Source organism: Dama dama, chromosome 14 (assembly GCF_033118175.1).
Source record: "Dama dama isolate Ldn47 chromosome 14, ASM3311817v1, whole genome shotgun sequence".
Classification (NCBI taxonomy): Eukaryota; Metazoa; Chordata; class Mammalia; order Artiodactyla; family Cervidae; genus Dama; species Dama dama.
Window position 1 is genome coordinate 43,898,944 of NC_083694.1, and position 27,237 is coordinate 43,926,180.

The 27,237-nt window shown below is 49.8% G+C and overlaps 2 protein-coding genes and 1 pseudogene across 3 annotated transcripts; 2 read left to right on the plus strand and 1 right to left on the minus strand.

Annotated features, from left to right (window-relative positions):
* Positions 1–90: 90 nt before the first annotated feature.
* Positions 91–8,436, minus strand: TAS1R1 (taste 1 receptor member 1). Its single transcript, XM_061161235.1, has 6 exons — positions 8,301–8,436; positions 7,719–8,196; positions 5,943–6,249; positions 2,796–3,008; positions 2,355–2,475; positions 91–1,022 (listed from the first exon to the last, which is right to left on the minus strand). The coding sequence occupies exons 2-6, from the start codon at positions 7,907–7,909 to the stop codon at positions 91–93; spliced, it is 1,764 nt and encodes a 587-aa protein (XP_061017218.1). The 5' UTR covers positions 7,910–8,196; positions 8,301–8,436.
* A 142-nt stretch (positions 8,437–8,578) lies between these two features.
* Positions 8,579–26,944, plus strand: NOL9 (nucleolar protein 9). 2 transcript variants are annotated; one of them, XR_009695820.1, is made up of 13 exons: positions 8,579–9,218; positions 10,299–10,518; positions 11,027–11,154; positions 13,564–13,699; positions 13,815–13,911; positions 14,461–14,558; positions 19,342–19,503; positions 19,681–19,978; positions 20,335–20,446; positions 22,014–22,191; positions 23,021–23,154; positions 23,717–24,220; positions 24,537–26,944. XR_009695820.1 is itself a non-coding variant. In XM_061160500.1 (12 exons), the coding sequence occupies exons 1-12, from the start codon at positions 8,628–8,630 to the stop codon at positions 23,873–23,875; spliced, it is 2,313 nt and encodes a 770-aa protein (XP_061016483.1). In that variant the 5' UTR covers positions 8,579–8,627; the 3' UTR covers positions 23,876–26,944. The 2 variants fall into 2 exon arrangements, 1 of the variants encoding a protein (XP_061016483.1); XM_061160500.1 differs by having other exon boundaries at positions 23,717–26,944.
* On the plus strand, positions 12,091–12,214 carry LOC133069759 (U2 spliceosomal RNA; annotated as a pseudogene).
* Positions 26,945–27,237: the final 293 nt, after the last annotated feature.

Consider the following 27,237-nt stretch of genomic DNA (forward strand, 5'->3'; position numbering starts at 1 on the left):
GCCTCCCGGACACCCCAGGTCCTGGACGCCCCCGTTCCACCTTCGCCCCTGAGTCCGCCCCGCCAGGCATGACCATGCTCGATCCAGTGGTCAGGTGGAACCACAGCGCCTGGTGTAGTCCTGGATGGAGGCCTGGAAGTGCTCGGTGCTGTTGAGGTCCGGGCGGCACAGAATCACGTAGCACTTGGGGAGGAAATAACCGCTGAAGCAGCCACTCAAGCTGCTCAGCATGGCCAGCGCGTTGACCGCGGGCAGATACTTGCCCTGATAAACAGTGGCCATGGTGAAGAAGGCGATCCAGGACACGAAGTTGAGGAGCAAACTGAAGGTGACACATTTGGCCTCACTGTAGTTCTCTGGCAGGTCTTTGCCCAGGTAGCTGCAGGCAAAGGCGCTGATAGAGAGGAGGCCATTGTAGGTAAAAGCCAGCATGAAGCCCAGTGAGTTAGCCTCTGTGCAGCCAAGCACCACCAGTTGAGGGAAGTGCTTGTATTCCCTGGTCGGCAGTGGGGTCCACACTGCAAGCCAAACTAGGCAGATAAGCAGCTGGGTTGTTGAGCTGATCATCACAAACAGGCCAGCACCATGGTTTTGGACCCATGCACGGAAGAAGGTGGGTAACCTGGCAGAAAACTTGAAGATGAAGACAAGTTGGAAGGAGCGGACCGTCAGGCAGGACAGGAAGATGGCAAAACCGAGGGAAAAGAGGCCTTGGCACAGTAAGCACGTGGGCAGTGTGGGCTCCCCAAAGAAGCCATAGAGGCCCCAAGTTCCCCCTGCCAGGGAGCCCAGCATGAGGAAGCACAGTCGGCCCCCAGCTGACCTCACCACAGGGGTGTCTAGGTGCCAGGCAAACAGGCCAGCAGTCCCAGCCACCACCACCAGCAGCAGCGTATTAGCTGCCAGCAGCACCAAAGAGACTGGCTCGTGCCACGTCAAAAACACCACAATGCGTGGGAAGCAGGTCTCGCTTCTCTCAGGTGCCCACTCTTCTTTCCCGCAAGGCCGGCATCTATAGGGGTCTGGAAGAGAAGGTGAAGAGGGTTCCTGAGAGCCAGGTGAGGACAGCAGGAAAGGGAGGCTGTACAACCCTTGCATTGGAAAAGCCCCTGATGCCAGGAAGGATTGAGGGCAGGAGGAAAAGGGGGCGACAGAAGGTGAGATGATTGAATGGCATCATCGACTCAAGGGACATGGTGGTGGTGGATTAGTCGCTAAGTCGTGTCCAGCTCTTGCGACCCCATGGACTGCAGCCTGCCAGGCTCCTCGAATCCATGAGTTTGACCAACTCCGAAAAACAGAGGAAGGGAAGGACAGGGAAGCTTGGCGTGCTACAGTCCACAGGGTCGCGAAGAGTCGGACACGACTTAGTGACTGCACAACAACAACAACAACAACCCTGCAAGGTGCCGGTGGGGCTTTAGCACAGGAGCTGGGCTCTGCAGGCACAGCAAGATGAGGGCAGCCCTGAGTGAGAGCCCCCAGGCCATGTGTTTCCTTAATATGCCTGTGTTAATTACAGGTCATGGAGACACTTGGGTCAGTTCTGTGTGACTCCTGATCCCAGAAGGAGTTGGCAAGCCAAGAGGTCATAGAGAGGGCCTTACCCTGTAGCTCCGCCCGCACTGCCCTGAGGCTGTGATCCAAGGCAAGCAGCCGGCCCCAAAGGAAGGGCATTTTCATCTCTCCCAGGGCTCTCTCCCTAGCCAAATCCACCTTCTTGAGCTGCCTCTCTGTGGTTTCTCTGAGTTGAGTTGATTCCCTCAGTATGGAAGAGATGCATTCCCACACCCACCAAGATGGTAAAAGAAGGCACGTGGACCCTGGAGTCCAGCTCTGGGCTGAGCCCCTTAGCTACCTCTGTCTGCTCCTTGCATCGCAAGATGGAAGAACTTTTTGTCCTGCTGCAGACATGCTAGTGTCTGCATTCAAGCCAAGCTGTTCAAGGCACCGAGTGTCACTGGCACGGTCAATAGATGGGATTTCATACAGATAAAAATGGGAAGAAAAAAGAAAAGGAAAAAAAAGAACAATATGGGAGGGTACAAAGGGAATGAAACTCACATCTGTTTGGATAAAGATGCTGAGTTTAGGATAAAATTGTCTCTGTAGTTGCAGGGGTTTGGAGCTCTCTTAAAAAGAACACAGCTAGATATGAGGCCTTCAACTGCTTGTTTCTTTCTGCTTGATCAGAACTCAGGTCTGGTGGAAGGTGTCCTCCAAACTGTCCCTAACTGGCAGCAAAGTGACCAGGGCCCTGGTTCTGCACACGTGTGGCCCAAGGGAGGTGCTTCCATCTGCTCTACAGATCCTAGGAGTGCTGGTGGTTCACCCACTCATCACTGGTCACTCACCACTCTTATTGAGGAAGGTCCCGGCCTCACAGGGCACACACTCAAAGCAGCAATGGTGGAAACCTATGATCACTCTCTGGTGGCCTTCAGGACAGTCCCTGGAACACACAGACGTAGGCACCTGCAAGAAGCCATGGTGTTCTGCAGCCATGTGGAGATGCTCATATCAAGGGACCCTCACACATGGGATGGAAAACAGGGTCTCTGGGCATCTGCCCTCATAGCTCACTCCCAGAGCAGAGCCCCTGGTCATGTGAACCAGCAGCAACTGGGCATCTGTCTGTCTGAGCCCTGGGAGCCTCCCTGGCAGGGCTGGGGAGAGCCATACAGCCTGGTACCTGGGATCCAACCTTGTGCTCTGTGTGAGCTGTGTCAGCACTGCCCCCAGGCTCCAGGCTGCCCATCAGGCAGTCACCTGACGAGTGACCATGTCCCTGTTACCTGGTTGGCGTTTCCATGCCACCGGATTTTGGTCGTATTTATGTCCAGCGACATTGAAAATGGAGAGGAGGAGCCGATGACCCTGAAGGTCCAGTTGGGGCCACTCCAGTCCCAGGCGATTATGTCATAGTTGCTGAGGGTACTGCCATCGTCATTAAATGTCACAGTGTTTTTGTGTAAAAGGAAATTCACCTTGCGAATCTGCTCCAGAAGCTGAAACAAACAGGGATAATGGAGCTGATGCCGATGACACCAGCTGCTCCTCCTGGGTCCTCCCATACCCAGATGGCCCAGGAAGCAAGTGCATGGGACCTTGCTGAGCTTCTACCTGGGGCATTTCAGCCCGCCTAGAAGTTCTGGTCCCTTCCTCAGCCCCCCTCCCCTCCTAGGAGGCCCCTTGACGCTCCTAACCAGCCTCCTGAGTGAGAGAAGTCTCTAACAAGGCAGCCCTTTGCAGAGCTTTCAAACCCTGGATCTGAGGCCTGGTGGGTGGGTGGAGCCGCAGCTCAGAGAAGACCAAGACGAGTCTCATGGAAGGGATCAGCCTCTAGCGGTCAGCCTTTGCCCCCCACCCCCAGCATTTAGGGTGGCTGAAGAGTAACCATGCTGCCTGCCTTAGGAAGGCAGATAGTGGGTGCCAATGGCTGGTAAGTGCCTTACCTGCCAGGGGTAGACCCGGCCCCTCGAACAGGCTCCAGAGGCGCAGCCCAGAAGCTGGTGGAGGCCATGGGCCACGGCGTAGACAGCCTGGTACGCGTTGTAGGCAGAGCTCATGGAGAACTCCGCCAGCGTGGGCATCGCCTGTGCCGTGAAAGCCCAGCATTCTGTACACAGCTGGTTGCTGCTGCACCAGGAGCCCTGGGGGCAAGGCCTGAGAACTCCTTTGTCAGCCCGGACATAGGCCTCTTCAAACTCCTTCAGGCCAGGGACATGCCTGTGCGGGATGGCCACACCCAGCACTGTGCCGATGCCCTGGATCCCGGGCACGCTGTTGATGTGACTAGAGATGGCCCAGTCTTCTGTGGCGATCCACACCTTGGCAGTCAGTTTGGCCAGCACCACAGACTCAAAGAACACTCTGGCCACCTGTCTGCCAGAGTAAACCACTACGACGGTGGTCCTGGCTTGGACCAGGCAGCGTATCATGCTCTGCATCCGCTCGTCGCCCGGTCGGGCGGAGAAAGGCACAATGTCCCTGAAGGCAACACAGATGCCCTGCCGGATGACCTGGTACTCCAGTTCCTGTATCCCTACCTCCCCGTAGTCACCTTCACCACCCACGATGGAGATCCAGACCCACCCGAACCTCTGCAGCAGCAGCACCAAGATGTCCACCTGGTGCTTATCACTGGAGATGGTGCGCAGAAAAGAGGGGTAGAGCCGCCTCGCGTTGAGCACCATGCTGCTGGCTCCGTAGCTGACCTGTGGAGTTCAGTTCAAGTTCAGTGGCATCAGCCTCGACTGAGGGCCCCCCAGTGCCAGCCCTGTGCTGGGCGTGGGGACATGAGAGTGGGAGGGGAGGGAGAAGGGGGATGGAGATGAGGTTCTGGCCTGGGGTCTCAAGCAGAGCACTGCTAAGTTACCCATGGAGAAGTGGGCAGGTCTCCAGAGAGAATTCTGGGAGAGGAAGGAGACTCTGGCCTGTGGACAAAGTGAACGCAACCTGCAAGCAGGGAGTGAAATGCTATATGTGTGGGGCCCTCCAGGGATTTCCACTTGGCTGGAAAGCTGGAGGGCAGATGCAGGAAGGAGAGCATGAACCTGTGTGTTCTGTCAGGGCAGGAAGCCTTAGCCGCTACTTAGCCCCTACTCAGCCTAGCTGAGGTGCTAGGGCTTTACCCCAAGGCCACAGGGAGCCCCTCAGCGTTTAGGCAGCAAAGTGACATCAAACTTGTAGGAATGCATCTCTGCTCAATGAGGAACCTGTTTAAAAAGGTTCAAGGCCAGAGTCAGAACTCCTAGGAGCTGATGGAATCATCTAGATGGGAGAGGATTGCAGTCAGTTAAAGCTGGGGCAGTGGCCATAGGGAAGGGATGGACCTATGTGGTTAAGGGGCCGCATGGCAGAGGCTGTAGTGATGGGCTAGATGTGGAAGCAGGGAAGGGAATGTAGCGGGCACTGGCTTCCTTGGAGACAGTCACTCTGTCAGATGGGCAGGGGTGGGGGGGTGGGTGGGATGTAGGAAGACAAGAGGCTTTTGTTATGGAGGAGGTAAGTTCATTTGGGGCCCTGGTGGCTCCAAGAAGTGGAGGCACTGGGTGAGCCTCTGGAGACAAAGCTGGTTCTCAGGAGTGGAGATGGAAATTCAGCCAGGGCCTTCTGCTTGCCTGAGAAGGGGTGGGGTCTGTCCTAGAGAGTCACCTCCTTCTCAGGGGGGGATGGAGGGGAGAGCAGAATTCCCTAAAGGAAAATGAGAAGGAAGTGGCACAAGGGAAGAGGGGGGTCATAAATGTTGGGAGAAAGTGTCCAAATGGTCAAATGGGTTGGAGACCTAGTGGTCCTCCACCAGTCCTTCTCAGCAAGACCTTGCTGGTTCTGCCTTGGGGTGGTCACCTGACCCATCTCCAACCCCTACCCAACCCGCAGTCACCACCTTCAAGCACTGCTCAAAGGACAGAGCCCAGGGTCATGGAGAGAGGAGTAAACGCAAAGAGAGAGAAGCAAGCAGGAATGGAGACTCTGCAGAGAAGTCTCCTTGGAAGGGGGAGTCAGCCAGGCTGAGAGGAGAAGAGCCCAGAGGATGGAGGGGGACAGGGCACGTGTGTCAGCAGAGGAAGAGGCCCAGGAGAGGCTGATGAGCAGAGGAGGGGACTGACACCACACCTCTGAGCCTGAGCCTGGAGGAAAAGACAGGAGGAGGAGGGTGGGGTAGATGTGAAGCCTGTGGGGTGATGGGCAGTAGCCGGAGAGAGATGAGCAGAGGTTTCCAAGGAGAATGGACTTTCCGGTGAGCACAGAAGCAGGGAGATCTCGGTAGCAGCACTTGGAGAAGAAGGAACTCCAGGCAAGTGACTCAAGAGCAGTGACTGCCCAGGAGGTCCTGAAGTCCAGACCCACCTTGGGCACAGCAGCTCCTGCACACCCACCCCAGCCCACTTGCACTTGCCAGGAGGGGAAATGAGCGAACTGCTAGGGCCGCAGCTTACCAGGGGCACCAGGAAGGGGCTCAGCACGGCTGCAGTGGTGAGAGCGTGGCTGGTGATGTCAGGCCCGATCACCGCCACCATCGCAGGGGAAAAATGGGCAGGGCCTCCCTGGATCTCCACAGAGCGCCTCCCCAGCGTGCTCAGTATGCTTAGCGTGGCATACATGTTGGCTGACTCTGAGCACACATCGTACAGCTCGTACCCTAGGGTGACATTGGGTAGCAGGACGGTGGAGTTGTTTATCTCCTCGATGCTGAACCGCATGGCCTGGAAGAGGTGGTAGCCATGGCCGTTGAAGCTGTTGGACCTGTAGGGAAAGCCAGGCTGAGAGCTAAGGACCTCTGGTCTCCTGGAACCCCAGGCTTGGGGGTAGAAAGGAACCTCTGAGGTCATCTGTCCAGCTCCTACAACCATGATCTCAACATGGGCTCTGGGCCACACACACAGTTCTGTTGACAGGCCTTGGGAGAGGTGGGGGACAAATTGGAAAAGTACACATACCACGCCCCCCCCCCCCCATAAGCATATTAGGATCAAAAGACTCCCAAGTCGTGTAGCGGAGATATCTTCTATATTAGGGTTCTCCAAAGAGACAGAACCAAGATGAAACACATATATACATCTATCTAGCTATCTAGCTATCTATATATACACAGAGAGGGAGAGAGCGCAAACAAAAGAGAGGACTATCTTTTCCCCGGGGATCTCCATCTTTTCTCTTAAGACCTTCAACTGATTAGGTGAGGCCCAACTACACTATGGAGAGCATCTGCTTTATTGATTTAAATGTTAACCACGGCTAAAACATTAACCACATCACAGCAACATCTAGACTGGTTTAACCAAACCTGTCATGATTGTGGTGGGGGCCTGTGTTCCTCATGGCCTGTCTGGGAAACACAGACACGGGCACACTAGGGCCGTGACTCAGCCCTGCTTGAGGAGTGTGCCAGCCTGCTCCTTTTCCCAGCCTCCCTGCCTCTTGGGAGGCTCCCCCATCATTCCTACCACTTCTGTCCTTGAGTCACTGGAAGGAAGCGTAGTACCTCCTGCCCGCGACAGCCCTTCAGTCACTGAACCTGGTTTTTCAGGTATCTCCTCCTCCCTCAAGTCTCCTCTTCCCAGGCTCCCGACTGTAGCTCTTTGGGCCAGTCCTCCCACGCCAGGCTTTCTAGAATCTTCCTCCCAGGCTGGCTGGCAGGTATGCTACATGTTTGGGGCCACTGAGCCATGAGACGTCCTCGAACTGACCAAATCTAATACTATCCCCTTTATAAGAAAAGCAGTTGCTTTTTTTTTTTTTTCTACCTAGACTGTCCACTTCAGAAAGGCACCAACCTAAGTCATTCAGGCTACTGAAGCATCTTCTGCTATACGTCCCCACTTCCCTCCCCCTGGAGAACCATACTTGCCATCTGAGAGACTAAGGAGTGGGAACCGGGGAGGAATGGGGTAGAGGAGATGGAAGAGGGAAAGGCCACCCTTGCTTAACCTTTGCCCTCTAGTTACATTACAAAGTCAGGAAACAACTGATCTGGAATTATAATACAAAGGACTCTTAACAACCAGGACAAAAGAATGTGTTGAAAGTGCCAGGGAAAGGCTAGCCAGCACTTAAACGTGGTGGCTTGGCTGTAGGTTGGGCAGGGATTGGAGGCAGTCCAAATGGTCACTCCAGAGATAGAACCCACAAGGTCTTGCAGCGGCAGGCTGGCAGAGGACCCGCAGGCACAGGCCCCCCCAGGTGACAGTTCTGCTGACCTCTCCCCCACTCACCTGTCACAGAAGGTCACCGTGGGTCTTCCTCTCGCCTCTAGAGGGGCACTGTGGAGAGGGAACATGCCTGCAAGCAGGTAATCCCCAGGGAGGCTGAAGTCAGGGGAGGACAGGGTGTTGTGGCAGCTGAAAGCCCAACAGCAGGAGAGGGAAAGCTGCAGGCCGACCAGGCGCACCCCCCAGAGTGACATGCTGGCCAGACAGCCCTGTGCCTGGCATGGCCACGCCACACCCTGTGACCAGGTTGGGCCGTTTAAACAGAATGGTCAGCAGTTGCCCAGATGCTTCCCAGTTTCATGCCTATGAAAGGGGGCGGGATTAGAGCCCAGTTGTAGGGCTGTTTGCCTCTGCCTTCCGGGCCTGCGGTCCTCCTCAGGAACTGGGCAGGGTGAAGGCACAGGTGCAAAGCAGGTGGCACCCACTGACCCTTCCTCTGGACGGTTGTGGGTTCTCTTTGCTCTGGTGCGTCTGGCATTACCTGGTTAAGACAGGGATTTGAGGGGGGTCAGCTTCTCTGGGGGCCTTGAGGAACAGAGTGTGAAAGGTTGCTCTCAGCGAGCTGCAGGTTTTAGAATCGTTTACCTGGGCCTCAGTTTACCGAACGAGACAAGGCTTTGAGTTATACTTGTGACCCACCCCAATCCTCAGTCTCCTGAAATTGAAATTCTGAGTAAATCGTCCCCATTTCGCCTCCTTATACACAGTTGCTCCCTTCAGCTCAAAGACAAATGCATGCAAACGGAGGGTATGCAAACAGACCGGTTTTGTTTAAAACGTCAATCCTGGAGCTTTTTCAGTCGCGGGCGGGGGGAAAAAGTCCTAGCTGGATTTCCGGAGAGGTGGCCCTGGACTTGGGGTATCTGACTTTCCCTCTCCACGCAGCCGGGGTGAGGCTTTTGCATAATGTAAATGGGGCTCTCGTTGGGACTGCCCGGCCGGGTGTCGCCCAGGCTGTCCCTAGGTTCCACCGCCTCCAGGGGCCCGAGCCACACAGGGGCCTGCGGAGGCCAGGGTGCGCCGCCAAGACCACCGGCAGAGGGCGCCCGCGCCTTCGAGACCCTTGACGGGCCGCGGGGCGGAGCGTTGGGATCTCGCGAGATTCTCGAGCGACCGGCCCCGGCAGCCAGCATGGCGGACTCCTTGCTGCTGCTCAAGCGGGTTCCCTCCCGCCACACGTGGCTGCGAGCCCGCAAGGCCCGGCCCCAGCTCATCCTCAGCCGCCGGCCCCGCCGCCGGCTCCGGAACCTGCGCTGGCGCAGCCGAAGGCGGCTACGGCGACGGCTGCTGCAGGCCCAGGCAGCCGGCGGGGACTGGCTGCAGGGCGGCTGTCTGGTGTCGGGCGCCGCGGCGCTCCAGAGGCTGAAGACCTCGTCCCGCAGGCGGGCCTCCAGCCCCGAGCCGGCCGAAGACCCGATCCCGAGTGGTCCCACGATCCTCCCGATCCCGCCGGTGCGGCCGGCTGGCTCGGGCCGCGCTGTCCTGCTGCTGCCGCTGGGGCAGGTGGGTCTCGCCGGGGCAGCAGGGCGGGCAGCGCGGGAGGGTGGGGACACAGCCCCGGGAGCTACAGGCTGGGAGAGGCCCTTTTCCCCCTGCGGGTACTCTGGCCGCGGGTCAGGCGCATTCCTCGGGCGGTGGTGCTGGACAGAAGGTACCAAGTATCCTCCCGAGGGACTTCTAGGTCTTTGGGGCTGCTGCTGCTGCTAAGTCACTTCAGTCGTGTCTGACTCTGTGCGACCCCATAGACGGCAGCCCACCAGGCTCCCCCGTCCCTGGGATTCTCCAGGCAAGAACACTGGAGTGGGTTGCCATTTCCTTCTCCAATGCATGAAAGTGAAAAGTGAAAGTGAAGTCGCTCAGTCGTGTCCGACTCTTAGCGACCCCATGGACTGCAGCCTACCAGGCTCCTTCGTCCATGGGATTTTCCAGGCAGGAGTACTGAAATGGAGTGCCATTACTTTCTCCGTCTTTGGGGCTGGAGGGACTTTAATAGTAATAATAGGTTGCACTTATGGAGTGCTCAGAAATGCCAGGCTGTAAGTGTTGTGGGTATATGAACTCATTCAGTGCTACATGCTCTATGGAGTCATTACCCCTAGGAACGTTTAAAGAAAAAAACAGAACATAGCTTAGATAACCTGCCCCAAAGATATAAGTGGAGGCAGACCCAGCAGTCAAACCCTTCACCTGGACGTTGGTCTGGGAGGTCCCCCGCAGTACAGGAGGGAAGTGAAAAGCCGAGGAGAGAGGCTTCCCCGGGCACTGTAGCTTTGTCAGGACAGGGAGCCATGAGAACAGCAGAACTGACTTCAGGGGGCCCCCTTGGGTCGGTGTGCATCAGACTCTGTCCCTTTGGCTGCTCCAGGATATGATCTTAGGTTAAAAGTATTCACATTTTAATCTATTAGTTTAAAGTACTACATCATTACCTACAAGGTATTCTGTTGCTTAGCAGTTCATCTCTTTTTTTTAATTCAACTCCTTTTGATAACCTGAAGAGCCAGTTAAAATCTTAGAAGTTTTCTGTCATTGGTAACAGAGTCTGTAACTTTATTTCTTCCTTTCTTTTTTCGTTCCCTCTAGGGCTTTACTTTTAGTGGGATCTGTCGTGTGACCTGCCTCTATGGCCAGGTGCAGGTGTTTGGTTTTACCATCAGCCAAGGCCAGCCTGCCCAAAATGTCTTCTCTACCTATACCCACTCTCGCCTGACCATCAATGCTGTTCATTATTCAGTGCATGACAAAAGCAAGAAGGAGATGAAGAGAGAAGCCCGGGTTCTGCTCAGACCTTATCTGAACCAAGGTAATGAAGAGAACTGAGTGACTTACTAAGGATGTATTATAATGAGGCAAAAACATTTTTTTTTTTTTGTCTACACCCTGCAGCATGTGGGGTCTTAGTTCCCTTGGTAGAAACCCATGTCCCTTACAGTGGAAGCTTGGAGTCTTAACCACTGGAGCACCAGGGAAGACCCAAGGCGATTAATTTTTAGATGTTTACTATGGCCTCAAACTTGCACTCTTTACTGTATGTATTTAAACCCTCACCAAGGTCTGGAGAGTGAAGCTATTTTTACCATTTCACAGATGAGGAAAGTCACCCAAGGCCACACAATGTTTAGGTAGCAAACCTGGATTGACTTCTCCATCCAGGTGTGTTTCTGTCATGCAATATGGCCTCCTGAAAAAGGCTCTCATACATGATTCCTAGTCTCAAAAGGTGTGGACTTTAGCAGAGGAGAGGAAAGTCCCGCAGGGCATAGCGTTTGATTGAGTGCTGTTTCTAAGGCAGCTTATGTCTCTCTTTACAGATGACAGATATTGTTTGATGAGCAGTTTTTCTCCTCTGTGTTCCATCGTGTTGCTGGAACGTCTGAAAACCTCCACCGTGAACTTCATAATCAGCCATCCAGGTTTATCTTACATTTTCGTACAAGAGGTAGAACCAGTTTTCATTCAGAGTTTTGCTCATTACTTTCACCAAAACAGTCAGATAACTATGTAGGATGCCCCTAGTCTTAATCTATCTGTCATGTTGTGCTATAAGTCATACAGAATGTAACACACGTGTACAGTGAAAAAGTCAATAGAAGGATATATCGGAAAAGTTATCTCTTCTACCCCACTTAGCTTCATTCCCCAGATAAAGTCACCATTTTCTGTTATAGTTGATTAAATGCCTTTTGGTATTTTTTAAATGGTTATCTTTATATTTTGATTCACTAACTTGAGACAGTATGAATTTTCTCTAAATTCTGAGTAATTTCAGTGTACTTACACTGTCTCCCATCTCTCCCTTTCCTCATTTCCAAATTTTTGCTGCCCTTACTATTAATTTCCTGAAGTCAGATTGGTTCCTAAAATTGTCTCCCATGAGCCAGTAAATTGAGCCAAATCTATAGGAACATCAGACGGACTGGATGTGAGGTGTGAGGAGGAATCAGGGAGCAACAGCAGGTTTTTTGGCCGGACTGTCTGAGTGCACTGAGACATGGGGCTGAGGAGGAGACAGGTCTGTAGCTGAAAGATGCCTCTTAGACATCCAATTGGAGATGCCTGCTGGGCGGTTGAATGTGTGAGTCAAATTCAGAGAAGAGGTGTGCATGCCTGTGTGTTGAGTCGCTTCAGTTGTGTCTGACTCTTTGCAACCCTATGGACTGCAGCTAGGCTTCTGTGTCCTTGGGATTCTCCAGGCAAGAATACTGCAGCGGATTGCCATGCCCTCCTCCAGGGGATCTTCCTGACCCAGGGATCGAACCCATGTCTCTTATGTCTCCTGCATTGGCAGAAGGGTTCTTTACCACTGAGCCACCCAGGAAGCCCAGAGAAGAGGTTTTAAATGTAAATTTGGGTGCTTTCAGTAGACTAGGCTTCCATTGCTTCTTGGCCTTTGGGCTAAGATCAAGTGTAGTATCTGTTCTTATCAGAAGAGGGTTCCAAAACCCATGAGATGGGATAATGACACCAAGAAGTTGATGCAGTTAGAAATGAGAAGTTCAAGATCTGAGCCTGAGGAGCAACAGAGAGACTGAGGAGTGGTTGTGCTGATGTTAAAGGAGAGCCGGTGAATGTCATCAGGGAACTTCTGAAGGAAGTTGGGGCCCCTGATGCTGCTGATGGTGAGATGAGGCCTGAGAAGGGAATTGCATGCAGGCTCACCTTCTGGACAGGGTGGTTTCATGGCATTGCTGACCAGGCCATCCTGATCAGAATGGAATCAAGAGCTGGGGAAAGAGGATCTCAAGGGTTTAGTGATTAGGGATGGATTTTGCTTTTAGAGAGTTTAGCTATAAAGGGAAAAAAGAGATAAAACAGGTTGGAAGAGTAAGCCTGATCGAGAGAGTTCTGGGTTTTGTTCAGATGGATGGAAAGAACCACATGCTCGAACACAGCTTGTAGGAAAGAGCCACAGGAGAGCATGCTGATGGTGCCGTGGAGAGAGGATGGAGGGAGGGGTTCCAGTGTCTTTGTGGTCTGTTGGCCTTGGGAGCAGAGGTGCTTCCTTGAGAGTGGCTGAAGGAAATGCCCAGGACAGGGATGGAGCAAGCAGAAGCTCTCTTCTGATTGTTTCCTCTTACTCTGTGAAATGGATCGGGGTATCACTGAGTGGGGGCGTAGGGAGTAGGCAGGGGTTGGGGGTTTGACATGGAAGGAGAGAGAAGCTGAGTAATACGAGCAGGATGATGCACGGGCTCCTATGGTCACATTAATTTAGTCCAGTGCAGAATCTAGCAGCCCGGGAGGACCACAGAGGTGGACATGGAGACCCCACCTGACAGTGAGTGTTTCAGGTGCTGTGATCAAACCTGTTCCTTTTTCACTTACTTTAAGATTTTTTTTTTTCCTGCAACTTACTCAAGCACCACTATTTAGATTCCTTATGATCTTTCTTGGATAACTTCCCCCACCCCGCAAGCCTATGTGTTAGTACATTCCGGAATTATATTTTCATATAAGGCAGAGAGTAACCTTTAGATTATCTCATTTTATAAGACGTTCTTATTTTGCCCTCAGTGATTGATAGTTGAGAATCAACTGAGAGGTGAGACGAAAGGAGGGATCAGAGTTATCTTTTTTCTCCTTTTTAATACTTATTTATCTAGCCGCCCCAGGTCTTAGTTGTACCTCTCAGGATGTTTAGTTATGGCATGCGAAGTCCCAGTTGCAGCTTGTGGGATCTAGTTCCCTAACCAGGGACCAAACCCGGGCCCTCTGCATTAGGGGTGTGGAATCTTAGCCACTGGACCACCAAGGAAGTCCCCAAAGTTATCTTTTGTAGCTTACAACTATTTGAGGCTTATTAATTTCGAACCAAAGTAAGAGAAGCACATTATGTTGTTATTTTCAGGTCCGGACTTTCCAGATTAACTCTGAGTATTTTGCCTTGAGATCTGTGGGTATTAGAAGAGAGAAAAAAAAAACTGGTTTGCGTTTAACGGAGAGTGCCTTTGCAGCCATGGAAGAGTTAGTGAGCATTTCTAGCGGTGAGTGATACAAACTGATGTAGTCTAGCATTCGTCCGCCAGAGGATTACTGTTAATGATCAGAGTCCTAAAGATGACGGCTCATGTCAAGGGTCAATGTTTGTTTCCCTTCCAGAAGAAGCAGACAGCTGCCCTGTCATTCTGGTTTGTGGCTGCCAGGACATTGGAAAGTCAACATTTAATAGATACCTCATTAACCAGCTGTTAAATAGGTAAGAGTTTTTAATCCTGTTGTGACATATTGCCAGACTTTCAGCAGGAAGTAGGATTTTTTATTTGAGAAGCTAGATGGGAATGCATCTCAGCTCCTCCATAGAGATGACATACAACTCTGTACAAAGCTGCTCGGCCGAGGGGGGCCTCCTGGTTGTACCGTTTTGGGGTGCAGCTATAGCGCTCTCAGGTGTACCCACCTTGCCGGTCGGGGAGCTCACAAGAGCCATCAGTTGATCTCAGAATCTGTTTTTGTCCAAACCCAGGGAGTCAGAGCGGGGATAAAGTCTGTCGTATTTAAAAAATAAAGTTTGAGGAGAGGCAGAGTTATAACCATATGGCAATTGGACACTATAGCCAGGCCTGCATCCCATTTTCTCTTCACTGATATTTTCTGTGTGCTGGTGTCATCTTTAGAGCATTCTGCCTACAAGGCTGTGTGGGATGGAGTATGCCTGTGTGTCACATAAAATCTTTTATGTTCTGATTTACTTTGGACACGGTAAATAAAACGAGTTAAGATTTCTTTCTTTCTTTTAAATTTTCAGTATATCCTGCGTTGATTATTTGGAATGTGATCTGGGGCAGACAGAATTTACCCCTCCGGGTTGCATTTCTTTGCTTAATATTACAGAACCAGTTCTAGGTATGTATTCTGCATTTCTTAAATGTCTTGGTTTTACACAGTACAAAAGTAATGATACAAGAAAGTCAAAGAGTACAAAAGTGTAAAATATAAAAAAATAAACACATCTCCCCATGAAACTTATGGTCTTCTCATAAGTATTCCTCTGGTCTCAAAAAAACCCCTAAAAACCCAGTGATACCTTTCTAGGGTTCTATTTTTAATAAATGGAACTACCATCCATTTTATTTTATGTAAATTAGAAACACTTTCTTCTAATAGGAGCATTTTACATAACCCTACACAATGATCTCAACCAAGAAATTGACATTGATCTAATACTATTAACTAATCTATAGATTTTTTCAGAATCCATTAGTTACCCTATTAATACCCTTTTTATGTTTCAGAATCCAAAGCAGAGTCCTATGCTGCTTTTTTTAATACAAAAATGTACATAACGTGTTATTTATCATTTTGACTATTGATATATGTACAGTGCTGTGGCATCAAATACACTTGAAGCACTGTGTAATTATTACCACTGTCTGCCTCCAAAACATTTTCCTTGTCCCAGACTGAAATGCTGTGTCCATTAAATAACAGTGCATCCCCTTCCACCCTCTGAGGACCTCTGATGTGCTGCTTGTCCCTCCCTGTGAATCTGCCTGTTCTGGGCACCTAATCTAAGTGAAATCATGCAGTACTTGTGCTCCTGTGTTAGGCTGTTTTCACTAAGTATAGAGGTTTCAAGATCTGTTCATATTGTTGTTCGGTCGCTCAGTCATGTCTGACTCTTTGCGACCCCATGGGCTGCAGCACACCAGGCTTCCCTGTCCTTCACCATCTCCCGGAGTTTGCTCAGACTCATGTCCATTGAGTTGTAGCATATGTCAAAATTAACTCCTTCTTGTGGCTGAAAATCATTCCAATGTATGTATATCACATTTTGTCTATCTTTTTAACTGTGTTTTTATTTATTTATTTTTGATGGTGCTGGGTCTTCATTGCTACCCATGGACTTTCTCGAGTTGCAGCAAGTGGGAGCTACTTTTTGTTGCAGTGGGCAGGCTTCTCATTGTGGTGGCTTCTCTTGTTGCAGAGCACAGGCTCTAGGGCGCCAGGGCTTAGTTGCTCCGTGACATGTAGAATCATCACAGATCAAACTCTGTCCCCTGCATTGGCAGGCAGATTCTACCACTGGACCACCAGGGAAGCCCCTGTATTGTTTCTACTTTTCTACCTGTTGTGACTAACGCTGCCATGAATATTGGTTACAACTATCTGTTCAAGCCACCGCTTTCAATTCCTTTGGATATATATACATATACATACATACACACCCACAAGTGGTCATGTTTAACTTTTTGGGAAACTGCCAGACTATTCTATAGCAGCTGCACTGTTTTACGTTCCCATTGGTAATTCACAAGGGTTCTGATTTCTCTACATCTTCAACAATACTTGTTATTTTGATCATGGCCTTTCTCAAGGATGGAAGTAATCTCTTTTTGGTCTTGATTTGCATTTCCCTAATGACTAATGGTGTTGAGCCTCTTTCCATATGTTTATTGGCCATTTGTACATGTGCTTTGAAGAAATGGCTGTTTTAGTCCTTTGCCCACTGTTGAATTGGGTTCTTTGTTTTTGTTGAGTTTTAGGAGTTCTGTATATATTCTGGATGTTAATTCCTTGCTAGATATGCAATTTGCAGATACTTTGTCATTTTATTTGCTTTTAATAATATCCTTAGATGCACAAAAGTTCTTAATTTTTATGTTTTTGTTGCCTATGCTTTTTGGATCACCCATGTTGTTACTAAATCTAGTCTCATAAAGATTTTCTGTAATGTTTTCTTCTAGGAATTCTGCAAGTTTAGCTCTAGCACTTAGGTCTTTGATCAATTTTGAGTTACATTTTGTGTTTGACACAAGAGAAGGGTCTCACTTCGTTCTTATGTACATGGATGTCCAGATTTCATTATCTATTTGTTCTTTCCACATGGTCTTGACACTCATGTTGAAAATCATTTGACCACACATCCATACATCCGTGTGTGCTGAGTTGCTTCAGTCATGTTCAACTTTTTGCGACCCCATGGTCTGTAGCTCGCCAGGCTTCTCTGTCCATAGGATTCTCTTGGCAAAAATACTGGAGTGGGTTTCCATGCCCTTCTCTAGGGGACCTTCCCAACCCAGGGATGGAACCTGCAGTTCTATGTCTTCTGCATTGGCAGGTGGGTTCTTTACCACTAGCGCCACCTGGGAAGCACATGCGTGCAAGGATTTTGTGTGTGTGTGCTCTTTATTCCATTGGTTTACATGTAGCCCTTAGGCCAGTACCATATTTTTAATTACTGTACCTTTGTAAGAAGTTCAAAATTGGGAAATGTGAATCCTCCAGCTTTATTCTTTTTCAAGATTGTCTGGTCATTTTGAGGCCCTTTGCAATTCCATATGAATATTAGAATAGGCTTTTTCATTTCTGGGGAAAGGGCTGTTAGAATTTTGATAGGGATTGTATTCAATCTTGTTTTTCACTTGGCTGGGTGGCGAGGCATACGGGATCTTAGTTCTCCGACCTTGGATCGAACCCACGCCCCTGCAATGGAAGCAGTGTCTTAATCACTGGGCCACCAGGGAAGTCCCAAGGATTGCATTCAATCTGTAGATGAGATAGTATTAACATTTTCCTATCCATGAACACAGGATGTCTTTCTAATTTTTTTTTCTTTCTAATTTTTTATGTCTTCTTTAATTTCTTTAAGCAATATTTTACCTCCTTGGTTTGATTCACTCCTAAGGATTTAATTCTTTTAGTTATTGTAAATGCAATTGCTATTCTAATTCCCTTTTCAAATTGTTAATTGCTGGTGTGTAGGAACATTACTGATTTTTGTGGGGTTTTATTGTTTGTTTTTGTTTTTTCTTATTTAAAAAGTTTTTTTGGTGTGTATGTGGTGTTTTTTTTTTTTTTTTCTCCACAATTTTTTGTTGTTGTTTTTGGCCACGCAGTGCAGCTTGTGGGATCCTAGATCCCTAATAGGATCAAACCCAGGCTCCCAGCAGTGGAAGCGCAGAGTCCTAACCGTTGGACCGCCAGGGAATTCCTCTCTTTTAGCTGGTTTCGTTGTTCCTCTTTTTACATTTTCTCTGTTCCATTTAATTTTTTTTTCCTTTTTTACCGTATTTTTAAAAACAAGGCCACTGATACATCATCATAAATACAACCACCAAAATCAGCATAGTGATATTGCTATAGTGTAGTTACTCGGTTTTGTCCATTTTGTCTCAGTCATCTGTGTAGGCCCAGTGAGAACTTAAAAGTCTTTAGTCTTCTTTAATATGGAGACTGTTATCTGGCTTTTTTAATCTTCTGTAACCTTGACAGTTTGAAGAGTACTTTTGTGGTTTTCCCATATTTAGACCTAGAAGTAACACTGTGTTCTCTGTCGTATCAACATGCTGTCAGTTTGTCCTGTTACCAGAGATGTTAGCTTTGATCAGTTGCTTAAAATAGTGTTTTCTGATCTAACTAGGTGTGGTGTGTTCGTTTTCTTCTGGGTGTCATTGCCCCTCGGTGGACAGTTAGGGAATATACATATACTTAAACCCATACATGTCATATATGTACATACATAATATGTGTGTATATTTGTGCACATATATGTACATACATATTTTGATGTCTTTGTATAGGTTTCTGTTTATTAAGAGCCATGAATTTGCACTGGTCATTTTTTTTTTTTTTTTTTGCCGATCTGCGTCGCTTTTGGGATCTTGTTCCCTGAGCAGGGATCCAACCCGTTCCCCTGCAGTAGAGGCACAGAGTCCTAACCACTGGACCAGCAAGGAATTGTGATCATTCAGATTCTAATCTCGCACCCAGGGTTCATCCTAGTTAGCCTTCCGCCTTCCACATTTATCGGCCCCCTTTCCAATGGTGAGAACTCTGGCTGCAGTTATTCTCAGTGTATTTACATATTTGTTCATTCCCTTTGTATTTGCTCAGTCCCTAGACCACGCAGGTCACTCTCAGTTGTGGGCTGCCCCAAGTCCCCTGACTCCAAGCTTGAGGGGCGCCTCGCCAGCTCTTCCCTAGGTGGCCTCGCGCCAGCCGCACTGACCACAGCCCTTGTGACTGTTACGACATGGTCTGGTCACCTGCCTGCCGTGGGTGCTGGCCCCGGCCGCAGCCCTGACCAGAGGGGATGGGAAGTGGCTTGGGCTGGACAGACTGCTGCTGTGATAGGGTGTGTCCTCTCAAGCTGGACTGCTTGAGTTCAAGTCCCACTGATCCCTGCTAGCTGTGTGACCTTGGTCAAGGTAATCTCTTTCTCAGCTTCCTCGTCTGTAAAAATCAAGAAAGTAAATGCTACCTGTGTCATGGGGGTTTATGAAAACTAGAGACTCTGTAGCACATGTAGGACATAGCAAGTACTGTGTTCCAGCAAGTGATTACTGTTGTTATTAATTATTGTGTGTAAACCCTGTGGGGGTGTTTTTTCTGTTCACAGATGTGTCCTAAATATCTAGAACAATGCCCAGCATGCAGTAGACATCCAGTAGATGTTTGTTGAATGAATGGCTATATTAGGACGTAGTTGGGGCTAACTGTATAAATGCTCGTGTGTCTGTGTTTGAAATTGAAAGCTTAGATTTCCAAAAGTGAGAGCGTAGCTATTCCTGGTGGTCGGACAGGCTCAGATTTCCTGAGCAGCTTCGTCAGGGATCATGGCTGGACCACAACCCTTGCCACCTCTTAGGTTCTCATGGATCAATGCCTCTCACCTTTATCTTCTTAGGACCACCTTTCACCCACCAGAGGACACCCCAGAAAATGGTCTATTATGGGAAAACTTCTTGTAAAAACAACTTTGAAAACTATATTGAGGTAATAAAGTATGTTTTCAGCTCCTACAAGCGAGAGGCCCCTCTTATCATCAACACCATGGGCTGGGTAGCAGGTAAGTCTGTGGAGGTGCATCTGGCAGGAAGGGTTGGGTGACGGGAACAGGTGCGTGCGTGGCTTTCAGATGTTAGTTCTGAAGCCCAGTCCTTAGGAGGCTCCTTGTCTCGCCTCTCATGGGCACACATCACCACCCAGATACACTGACTGGGCTCTGTCGTTTACTTCCTTGCAGACCAGGGTCTCCTGCTTCTCATTGACCTGATCCGCTTGCTGTCGCCCAGCCACATTGTCCAGTTTAACTCTGACCGGAGTAAATATATGCCAGACCTCACCCCCGACTTCGTGGACGACATGGACGGCTTGTACACAAGACGCAAATCCAGAGTCAGAAACAGAGGTTTCCACCTGCCTGAGTTTGCTGAGAATTTGGAGTTTGCTGACGAAGAAAAAGAGAGTCCAGTTATGTCTACGGGATACAAGCTGATGTTCGTGAAGTCGGAGTTTGTGACTGGAAAAACGCCCAGGAACAGGTAAGCAGACCATCATGGCTGGAGAATTCTGTTTTCTTCAGTCTGACAAGGCCTTCGGTCCTCAATTCCTTCAAAAGGGTCAGTCCCCTAAAATCTTTCAGATCTCCATCAGAGCTACCTGTTTACAGAGAAGTCAGTTCTGTTTCGAATGGTTCCTTTCCCAGTGGAAATGCCCAGAATTGGTCTCCAGGTCTGCTTGCCCCTCTAGGAGCTTTGACCTGAAGGATCTCCAGTGGGTTTATGGAGAGGCAAGGTCTACAGGTCCCGAGGTTGGGACATGGGCTGTGTCAGGACAGGTGGGCCCTGTCTCTGAGCGGGAGGTGGGCCCTCTCACCTTCTTCTGATTTACTTTTCAGAGAATCACATAACAGAGTCCTTCGTGAACTGGCAGTGCTGGGTTACCTGAGCCAGTTGCAGCCCCCAGTGCCGAAGCCACTGTGTGCCTTACATGGTCTGACCCCCTATCAGGTAACCTGAGCTCTCAGGGGGATTGTCTGACTTCCTGTGTGCCTGTCTCACCTCTTTATACCCCTTCACTCATGTCATCCTCAGCCCTGAGGTGTTGATGTGGCGACTGTGCCCATTTTACAGACGGGAGCTGAGGGATCCGGTGGGAGTGGATCCAGCTCCAGAGGGGCTGACCCTGGTTTCCATCTCGACCAGGAATGTTCTGCCTAACACCAGAGGTGGCCCTGGGACCACACGCTGCAGCCCAGCTCCTCCCTTCTGCCTACCGACCGTCTGTGACTTGGGCTGTGAGCGGTGGTGATGGGCCTCGCAGAATGTGTGTTTGCCCAGAGAGCACTCATAATGTGTTTCAGATATTGTCACAGGCTGATTCTAGCTCTAAAGTATGTGCATCTTGGATTCCAACCTCTGAAGGATTGTTTTGGGAAGAAACCACCATAGTATTAGGGTCCCAGATGATGAAAGAATCAAATAGGAACAGGTGTCATTTCTGTTCTGGGCTCTCCTCTACTCACCGAGGCCAGGGGCAGACTCAGCTTTCCCACAGGACACAGGAAGAGTCTGGGCTGGGACTGGCTGGCGCCCAGTGGCCTGACTCGACCAGAGCCCTCCCCCCCGCTGTTTGGCCTGCGCAGTGCTGAGCACGCAGTGGGCCAGGCGTTCTGTTACGCCTGCGGGGAAGGTGCTGGTACAGACCCCGCTCACAGCTAGAAGACTGGGCGCAGGCAGGCAGGTGGAGACGCTGGGTGGGGGTTACAGGCAGGGGCCGACCAGGGAGTGTGCGGTCGGGGGGCAGCGTCATGTTGCCCAAGCCCAATGGTGAGGTTGGCCCCAGGCTTCCAAGCCCCCTCCACTGAAGAACCCAAGGCAGTTGGTTTAGTGGAGTTTTTGGGTAATTTGCTCCAGTTTATACTCATTGGCAATGCTCTGTAACTGGACTTGAAACTTATCTGGCAGTAATGTAAACTGCCATTTGTTACAAATTCACATGTGTTTTTGAAGCCTAAATAAAATGTTTAACAAAATGCTTTTCTATTTTAAAAGTTTGTAGTTACCCAGAGAGTTACATGTTAAAAGTAGTCCTTTACTGGGTGCTCCAGGAACGTGGTCCATTTTTCTTAATGCAGTAATTCCCTCGGGGGGCTTCTCCTCACTCTGTGGATGTTTACTTCCTTCCACCCGGAGACCTGTTGGTGATGAGTTTTCAGTCTCCCTCCTACCTTCAGCTCATGTGGATGTCCCCAAATTCGCATCTCATGTGTCTCTTTTTTTGTTGTTGTTAATTTTTTTTCTTTTTTTTTCTCATGTGTCTCTTTAGATAGAGTTGCAGGCATTCAATTTAGATTTCTAGCAAGTGTTGTTGATGTGCAAGAGCTTTGTGTAATTTTCCTAGGTTCTCAGTGTAAAGCAGTGAAACACTAAACAGTTTCCATTCTGTTTAGATATGTTTTGGTGGGCAGTTTGACAGATAAAACTTCAGATAGATGACTCGTCAGCTTGTAGAAACTATTAACACAAGTAGTCTTTTGAGTCAGATCACTGGAGGGGGTGCACGTGTGTCCTCCAGGTTCCCTTCAATGCCGTCGCGCTCCGGATCATCCACGCTGACGTGGCCCCCACCCACATCCTGTATGCTGTGAACGCCAGCTGGGTCGGGCTCTGCAAGATCCTGGATGACGTCAGGGGATACGCTAGCGGGCCCATCCTGCTTGCCCAGAGTCCCATCTGTGATTGTGTGGGGTTTGGTGAGTCTGAGAGGAAAATCTGAGTGTAAACCTACTGAAATTGACCCACCTGAGCAGCTGTAGATTGGTGGGGCTTGACCTTGTTGCTGTCATTTGCCTGGAGTGGTCTATCCTCTGTGAAGTGGGCCCTGGGGGGTGGGGGGCAGGGGGCAGGAAGGAAGCAGTTCTTCTTTGCTTGTCCTGCCAGCTTCTCTAAACACAGGAGTCCTCAAGGCCTGGCCGGGCCTCCCTGTCATCTGACATGTTTCCTGTGGGCCGTCCCACAGAAAACTGCGGCTCTCGGTCCATCGTAGGCTGACCTCTGTACACGCTCTCCAGCACAACGTCGGCTCCAAGCCCATGTTACTAGTCACTTTTCTACTTAGTTGTCTCTCTGGCATCTAAGACTTCAGTCCGACACTGAGGTCCTGATAGATCCATCAACCGTTCCCTGACATTCCACCCGCAACTCCTCCTGTCCTGCACTGGCGGTGAACGGTCCTTGAAAGATTTACTCTGTATTTGGGTCAGGCCCCTGGGTCCTGCCTGGCACCCCTTCGTTTTGTTCATCACAGTCCACACCCCAGCCTGATGCCTTCTGTTTTCAGAGTGTCAGACTCCTCAGTCTCATCGGTTCTCACCCCGCGCAGGAGCTCGGTAGTTGTGGGGCATGGGTTTAGCTGCTCCACGGCACATGGAATCCTCCTGGACCAGGGATGGAACCCTTGTCCCCTGCATCGGCAGGTGGATTCCTCTCCGCCTGTAACACCAGGGACGTTAGAAAACTCATAAGCCATTCTGCAGTTCTGAGTGGTGGGGAGGATGATCTTGTGTGTTGTGTGTCCTCAAGGGATTTGCAGGGGGATCGACATGGAGAAGAGGCTTTACCACATCCTCACTCCCGTGCCCCCAGAGGAGCTGAGACATGTGAACTGTCTGCTGGTCGGAGCCGTGTCCATCCCACAGTGTGTTCTCAAGAGCCAGGTATGTGCAGCCCTGGAGCTTGCTGGCCATGTCCATGGCAAAGTGTGGACCTGAAGTTGGGGCGGGAGTCACAGAGCAGGTTCTTGTTTGGGAAACTTATACTTTTTCGTAGAAATGGACAAGGCCAAGTGACATGTTCACATGGCCTGAAGGTCTGGGGCGTGAGTCCCCATCACCTCAGGCGGGAGCCCCAGCTAGAGCCATCATTGCAGGCATGGGTGTGGGAGAAAAAGCACAGAGGTGGTGACCCCAGGGTGACCCTTCCTGAAGACAGTCTTCAGAGCCTCTTGTGGGAAGGTCACATTGGCCAAGGGCATCCGTGTGGCCCCAAACCAAACAGCAGGACCTGTAGGCACCTGGGGAGGCAGCCAGTGTCCCCCTCGTCACCTGCTGGTTCAAGAGAGAGCCCCATCTCTTGCTGTTGGACGTGTTTGGGGGGTTGAAGTGTAAGTGGGCCCTTCCAAGGAAGGGGAGCTGAGGATCTTAGGAGCAATCTAATACTGTCTTCCATCTTGGCCAGATTCTAAGTGTTCCACATGTTTTCTCTGTGTTTCTATTTCAGCGTGGGCTCGAAGGGACCATACCTTATGTCACGACAGATTATAATTTTAAGCTTCCTGGAGCATCAGAGAAAATTGGAGCAAGAGAAAGTGGGGCAACACATAAAGAGAAAGGACATCCCAAAGCTAAGTTCTATCGAAAAACATACCAATGTTCTTAATACAGGAAGAAACCTTCCTCCCAGAAAGCTGGACCATCTCCAGCCTGGCATCAGTGGACGATGGGGTTCTGTGACCACGAACAGAACAGCGTGCTTACGTAGCAAACAGTACAGTGTTTCCTACGTGGCTCATGGATGTGTTTAGAGTACGTATACTCTTAAATCGACATGACAGAGGTTTTCCCTAGTCTTCTGTTTCGTTTTCTAAAGGAATCAAGAAGCAGGGAACAGTTCATGCACCTTTGAAACAGAACATGGTCAATTCCTCATGAAGTTTTTCAAGGACCTGGTTGTTGGTATCTGGATAAAACTAGAGAAACTGGACCACAGAAATGTCTCGAGGGGGTAAGCAGGACATCTGGTGGGATGGAGAGCCTAGAAGAGTACAGAGTTGCCCTGTGGTCCTCGCTTGGGGGGTGCTCCCAGCCCTGCTCACTGGATGCTCCCCAGCCTCTTTTGTACACATGGGTTGAGGATTATGCTTATATTTGGTGTTAAATTTATTCAAGTTTTCATAGATAAGAGTTTGCCTCAAGAACCCTTCATCTTTTAGAAATCTGATCCTGAAAAATTTTACCTTGAAAAAATGTTCTAAAACCCAGGAAGCCTGTCCTGGGGCCTCTTTAAAACTCAATTTGTCCTGATTGACTTCTCACCTGAGATGGAAAATGCACAGTGAGCAGAGCCGGAAACCAGGCTGTTTGGACCAAGGCCCAGTGGAGCGGCTCCCGCTATTGGTTTCAGTGGCTGGACATGAACTCCATGCCGGTGGTGATGCTGGACTTCCAGAGGCTTCGGAGGAAATGGTGGGCCCCCCTTCCTCGTCTTTTCCCTGGAATCAGTGTTCATTAACCTCCAGAGTTGGAAATGGTTTGGTAAATAGGCTGGCCAGTTCACATCACATCATGTCTGCGTTTAGGACCCTGAGATGCCTACAGTAGCAGCATTTCATCCTGGTGCTCTGAATTCCAGGTTCCAAGCAGGACGCCTGGAAGGACCACTGTTAGGATGTGAGGGTTATACGGTTTACGTCCGTTTAAGGTGTTGATCATCATTGTCTTCAGTGTTCTGGGAACCGATCCCTCATCTCGTAGAGCCCTTGTCACCCTCCAGGATCAGCTTTGATATTTAGAGACCATTTAAAGTCTAGTTTCTTAGTTGCATCTTATTTATATCTAAGTTAACTTGTACATACATGTTCTTCTATCTTGGCCTTGCAGTGACTTTTGCAGTCAATCTACTGTCAACTTTTTGCCTCCTTCACAAGTTCCTATATCTTTACAACGATACTTAGGTCTTTAGCAGTAAGTCTTGGAAAGAATGAAAGTGGTGATCTGTCATTTCCGTTTTCATTAAATCCTGACTCACCCTTAGCCTGTTTCCTGCTGGCCTTTAAAGTTGCCCATCAGTCCCCATTGGTAAGGAAAATAACGTTGCCACTAGAGGGAGCTGTCAGCCATTGGTCAGCTGGCCATGGGGTGCTTGAGATGGTAGAGGATCCCCTGGAGGCCTTTCTCAGTATCTAGAGATGCTGGAGATGGCCCTGTGGTCAGCTCCTGGGTGTGCTAGTCAGACTGGCAACGGTGCACACACCCTGGGTGTCGGCCCGTTGGATAATCAGTGTTGATGGTTCAGGCTTCTGTCATTTCCACAGTGTATGTTGCTTCAGGATGGCCAGTGAGGGCTCTGTGTTGGAGATACACTTGACAAAAACTCCTGGGACCTCCCTGGTGGTCCATTGGTTAGAACACTGCGCTTCCATGGCAGGGGCCAAGGGTTCAATCCCTGGTCGAGGAGCTAAGATCCCGCATGCCCAGTGGGATGTGAAAAACCAAACAACTCTTAGTCATTTCTGTGTGCTTTTCAAAGTAGTACATAACTTATTTTAAGAAAATCAAAGGAATATATGACTTAGAACATGGAAACCCTCAGTCACTGATTTTTATGGTTTGTTAAAATCAGTTCTTCAGACCTGTTTTCAGGACAGGTAAACATGAAAAATGGGAAAAAATCCTCCAATTTTAGGGTTGATTTAATTTTGTGAGGAAAGGTAGTTATGTTGTTCCCATCCATCCTCAGGTAGGTCTTGGGGACAGGAACCAGTTTGTCCTCGGAGACCCCAGTGTAGAACTGAAGTTTGAGAAAGGGGAGAGGAGCAGGTGAGCTGGCCTTGGGATTATGACTTTTGAGAAAACAAACTCTTGAGATTGGCCAACTGGAGAGGATACAGGGGTGGAGAGGACATGTGGTGGGGCCCCAGCTGAGCCAAGGGGCCCCCCTTGCCGATACCAGGACCTCTGTGATGGGCAGGTCCTCACCTTCGCAGACACTCAGGTCTCTGCCCGGAAGATGGCGTGTGGACCAAGTGACATGGGATGGTGATTTTTAGATTGCTCATTCTTTCCCTTATATTTGGGTGAGGCCATGTGGTTGTTACCAGAAGTCTGTGATGGAGCTCTGAGTCCATGTCCTGACTGGGCCACCAGCTGGCAGTGTAGCTTTGAGGGGTGTTTCACTCGAGCCTGTGACCTTCTTTAAGATGGGTGGGTGGCGCTTCTCTCGGGTCCCCGCATGAGGAAGGCATGAGCCACATTCTCAACAGACCTAGCAGTAACTCCTAGCAGTAACTCCTGTCTCTGGCTGGGTTGTAAATCCTAGCAGACAGGAGGAAGACTGTGTTCCTCAAAGTCACCCTGGGTCGGAGCAGAAACTCCGTGTTCGCATCTGAAAACATCTTGCTACGGCCCCCAGGCAGTGGCACCGTCCTTCCTGCTATGGGTCCTGCTCAGGCTTCCACCCGTCACCTGCCCCTTGGAGTTTTTCATAAGCCCCACTACTGCTTTTAAAATCATGATGTCAGCTCACCTGCGTAGGAGATGATCCTGAAGTCCACCACCGTGTTATCACTGTTGACGCTGTGACACTGTCTCACCCAGTATTTTTCTAAACTGCACATGTGCGTTTGTGTGTTTTACAAACCTGTTTGTCCAACTGTATGTATGGTTTCTATCCAGCTTTTTTCACTTACATGTAAACTTCTGTATCAATAAATATTTTTGAGAATGTAAATTTGTGTCATTTTGTTCCATATATAGACCATTTTATTCCAGGAAATGGTTTGAATGCTTAGAAGAAATGGCAGAAACACTGGAAGGGGGTAGTGAAACCGGGTGTCACGGCAGGGAAGAGGGGAGGCCCCCGCAAGCGCCTGCACCTTTTTCCTGTTTCACTATCTAGTGGGGTAAGCTCCAAGGGAAGTTAGCTTCATTTCTGTTTTTGGGCTCCAAGTGTTAGCCACACAGTCCTGACTGCCATTCCTTTCTCCAGGGAATCTTCCCGACCCAGGATCAAACCTGGTCTCC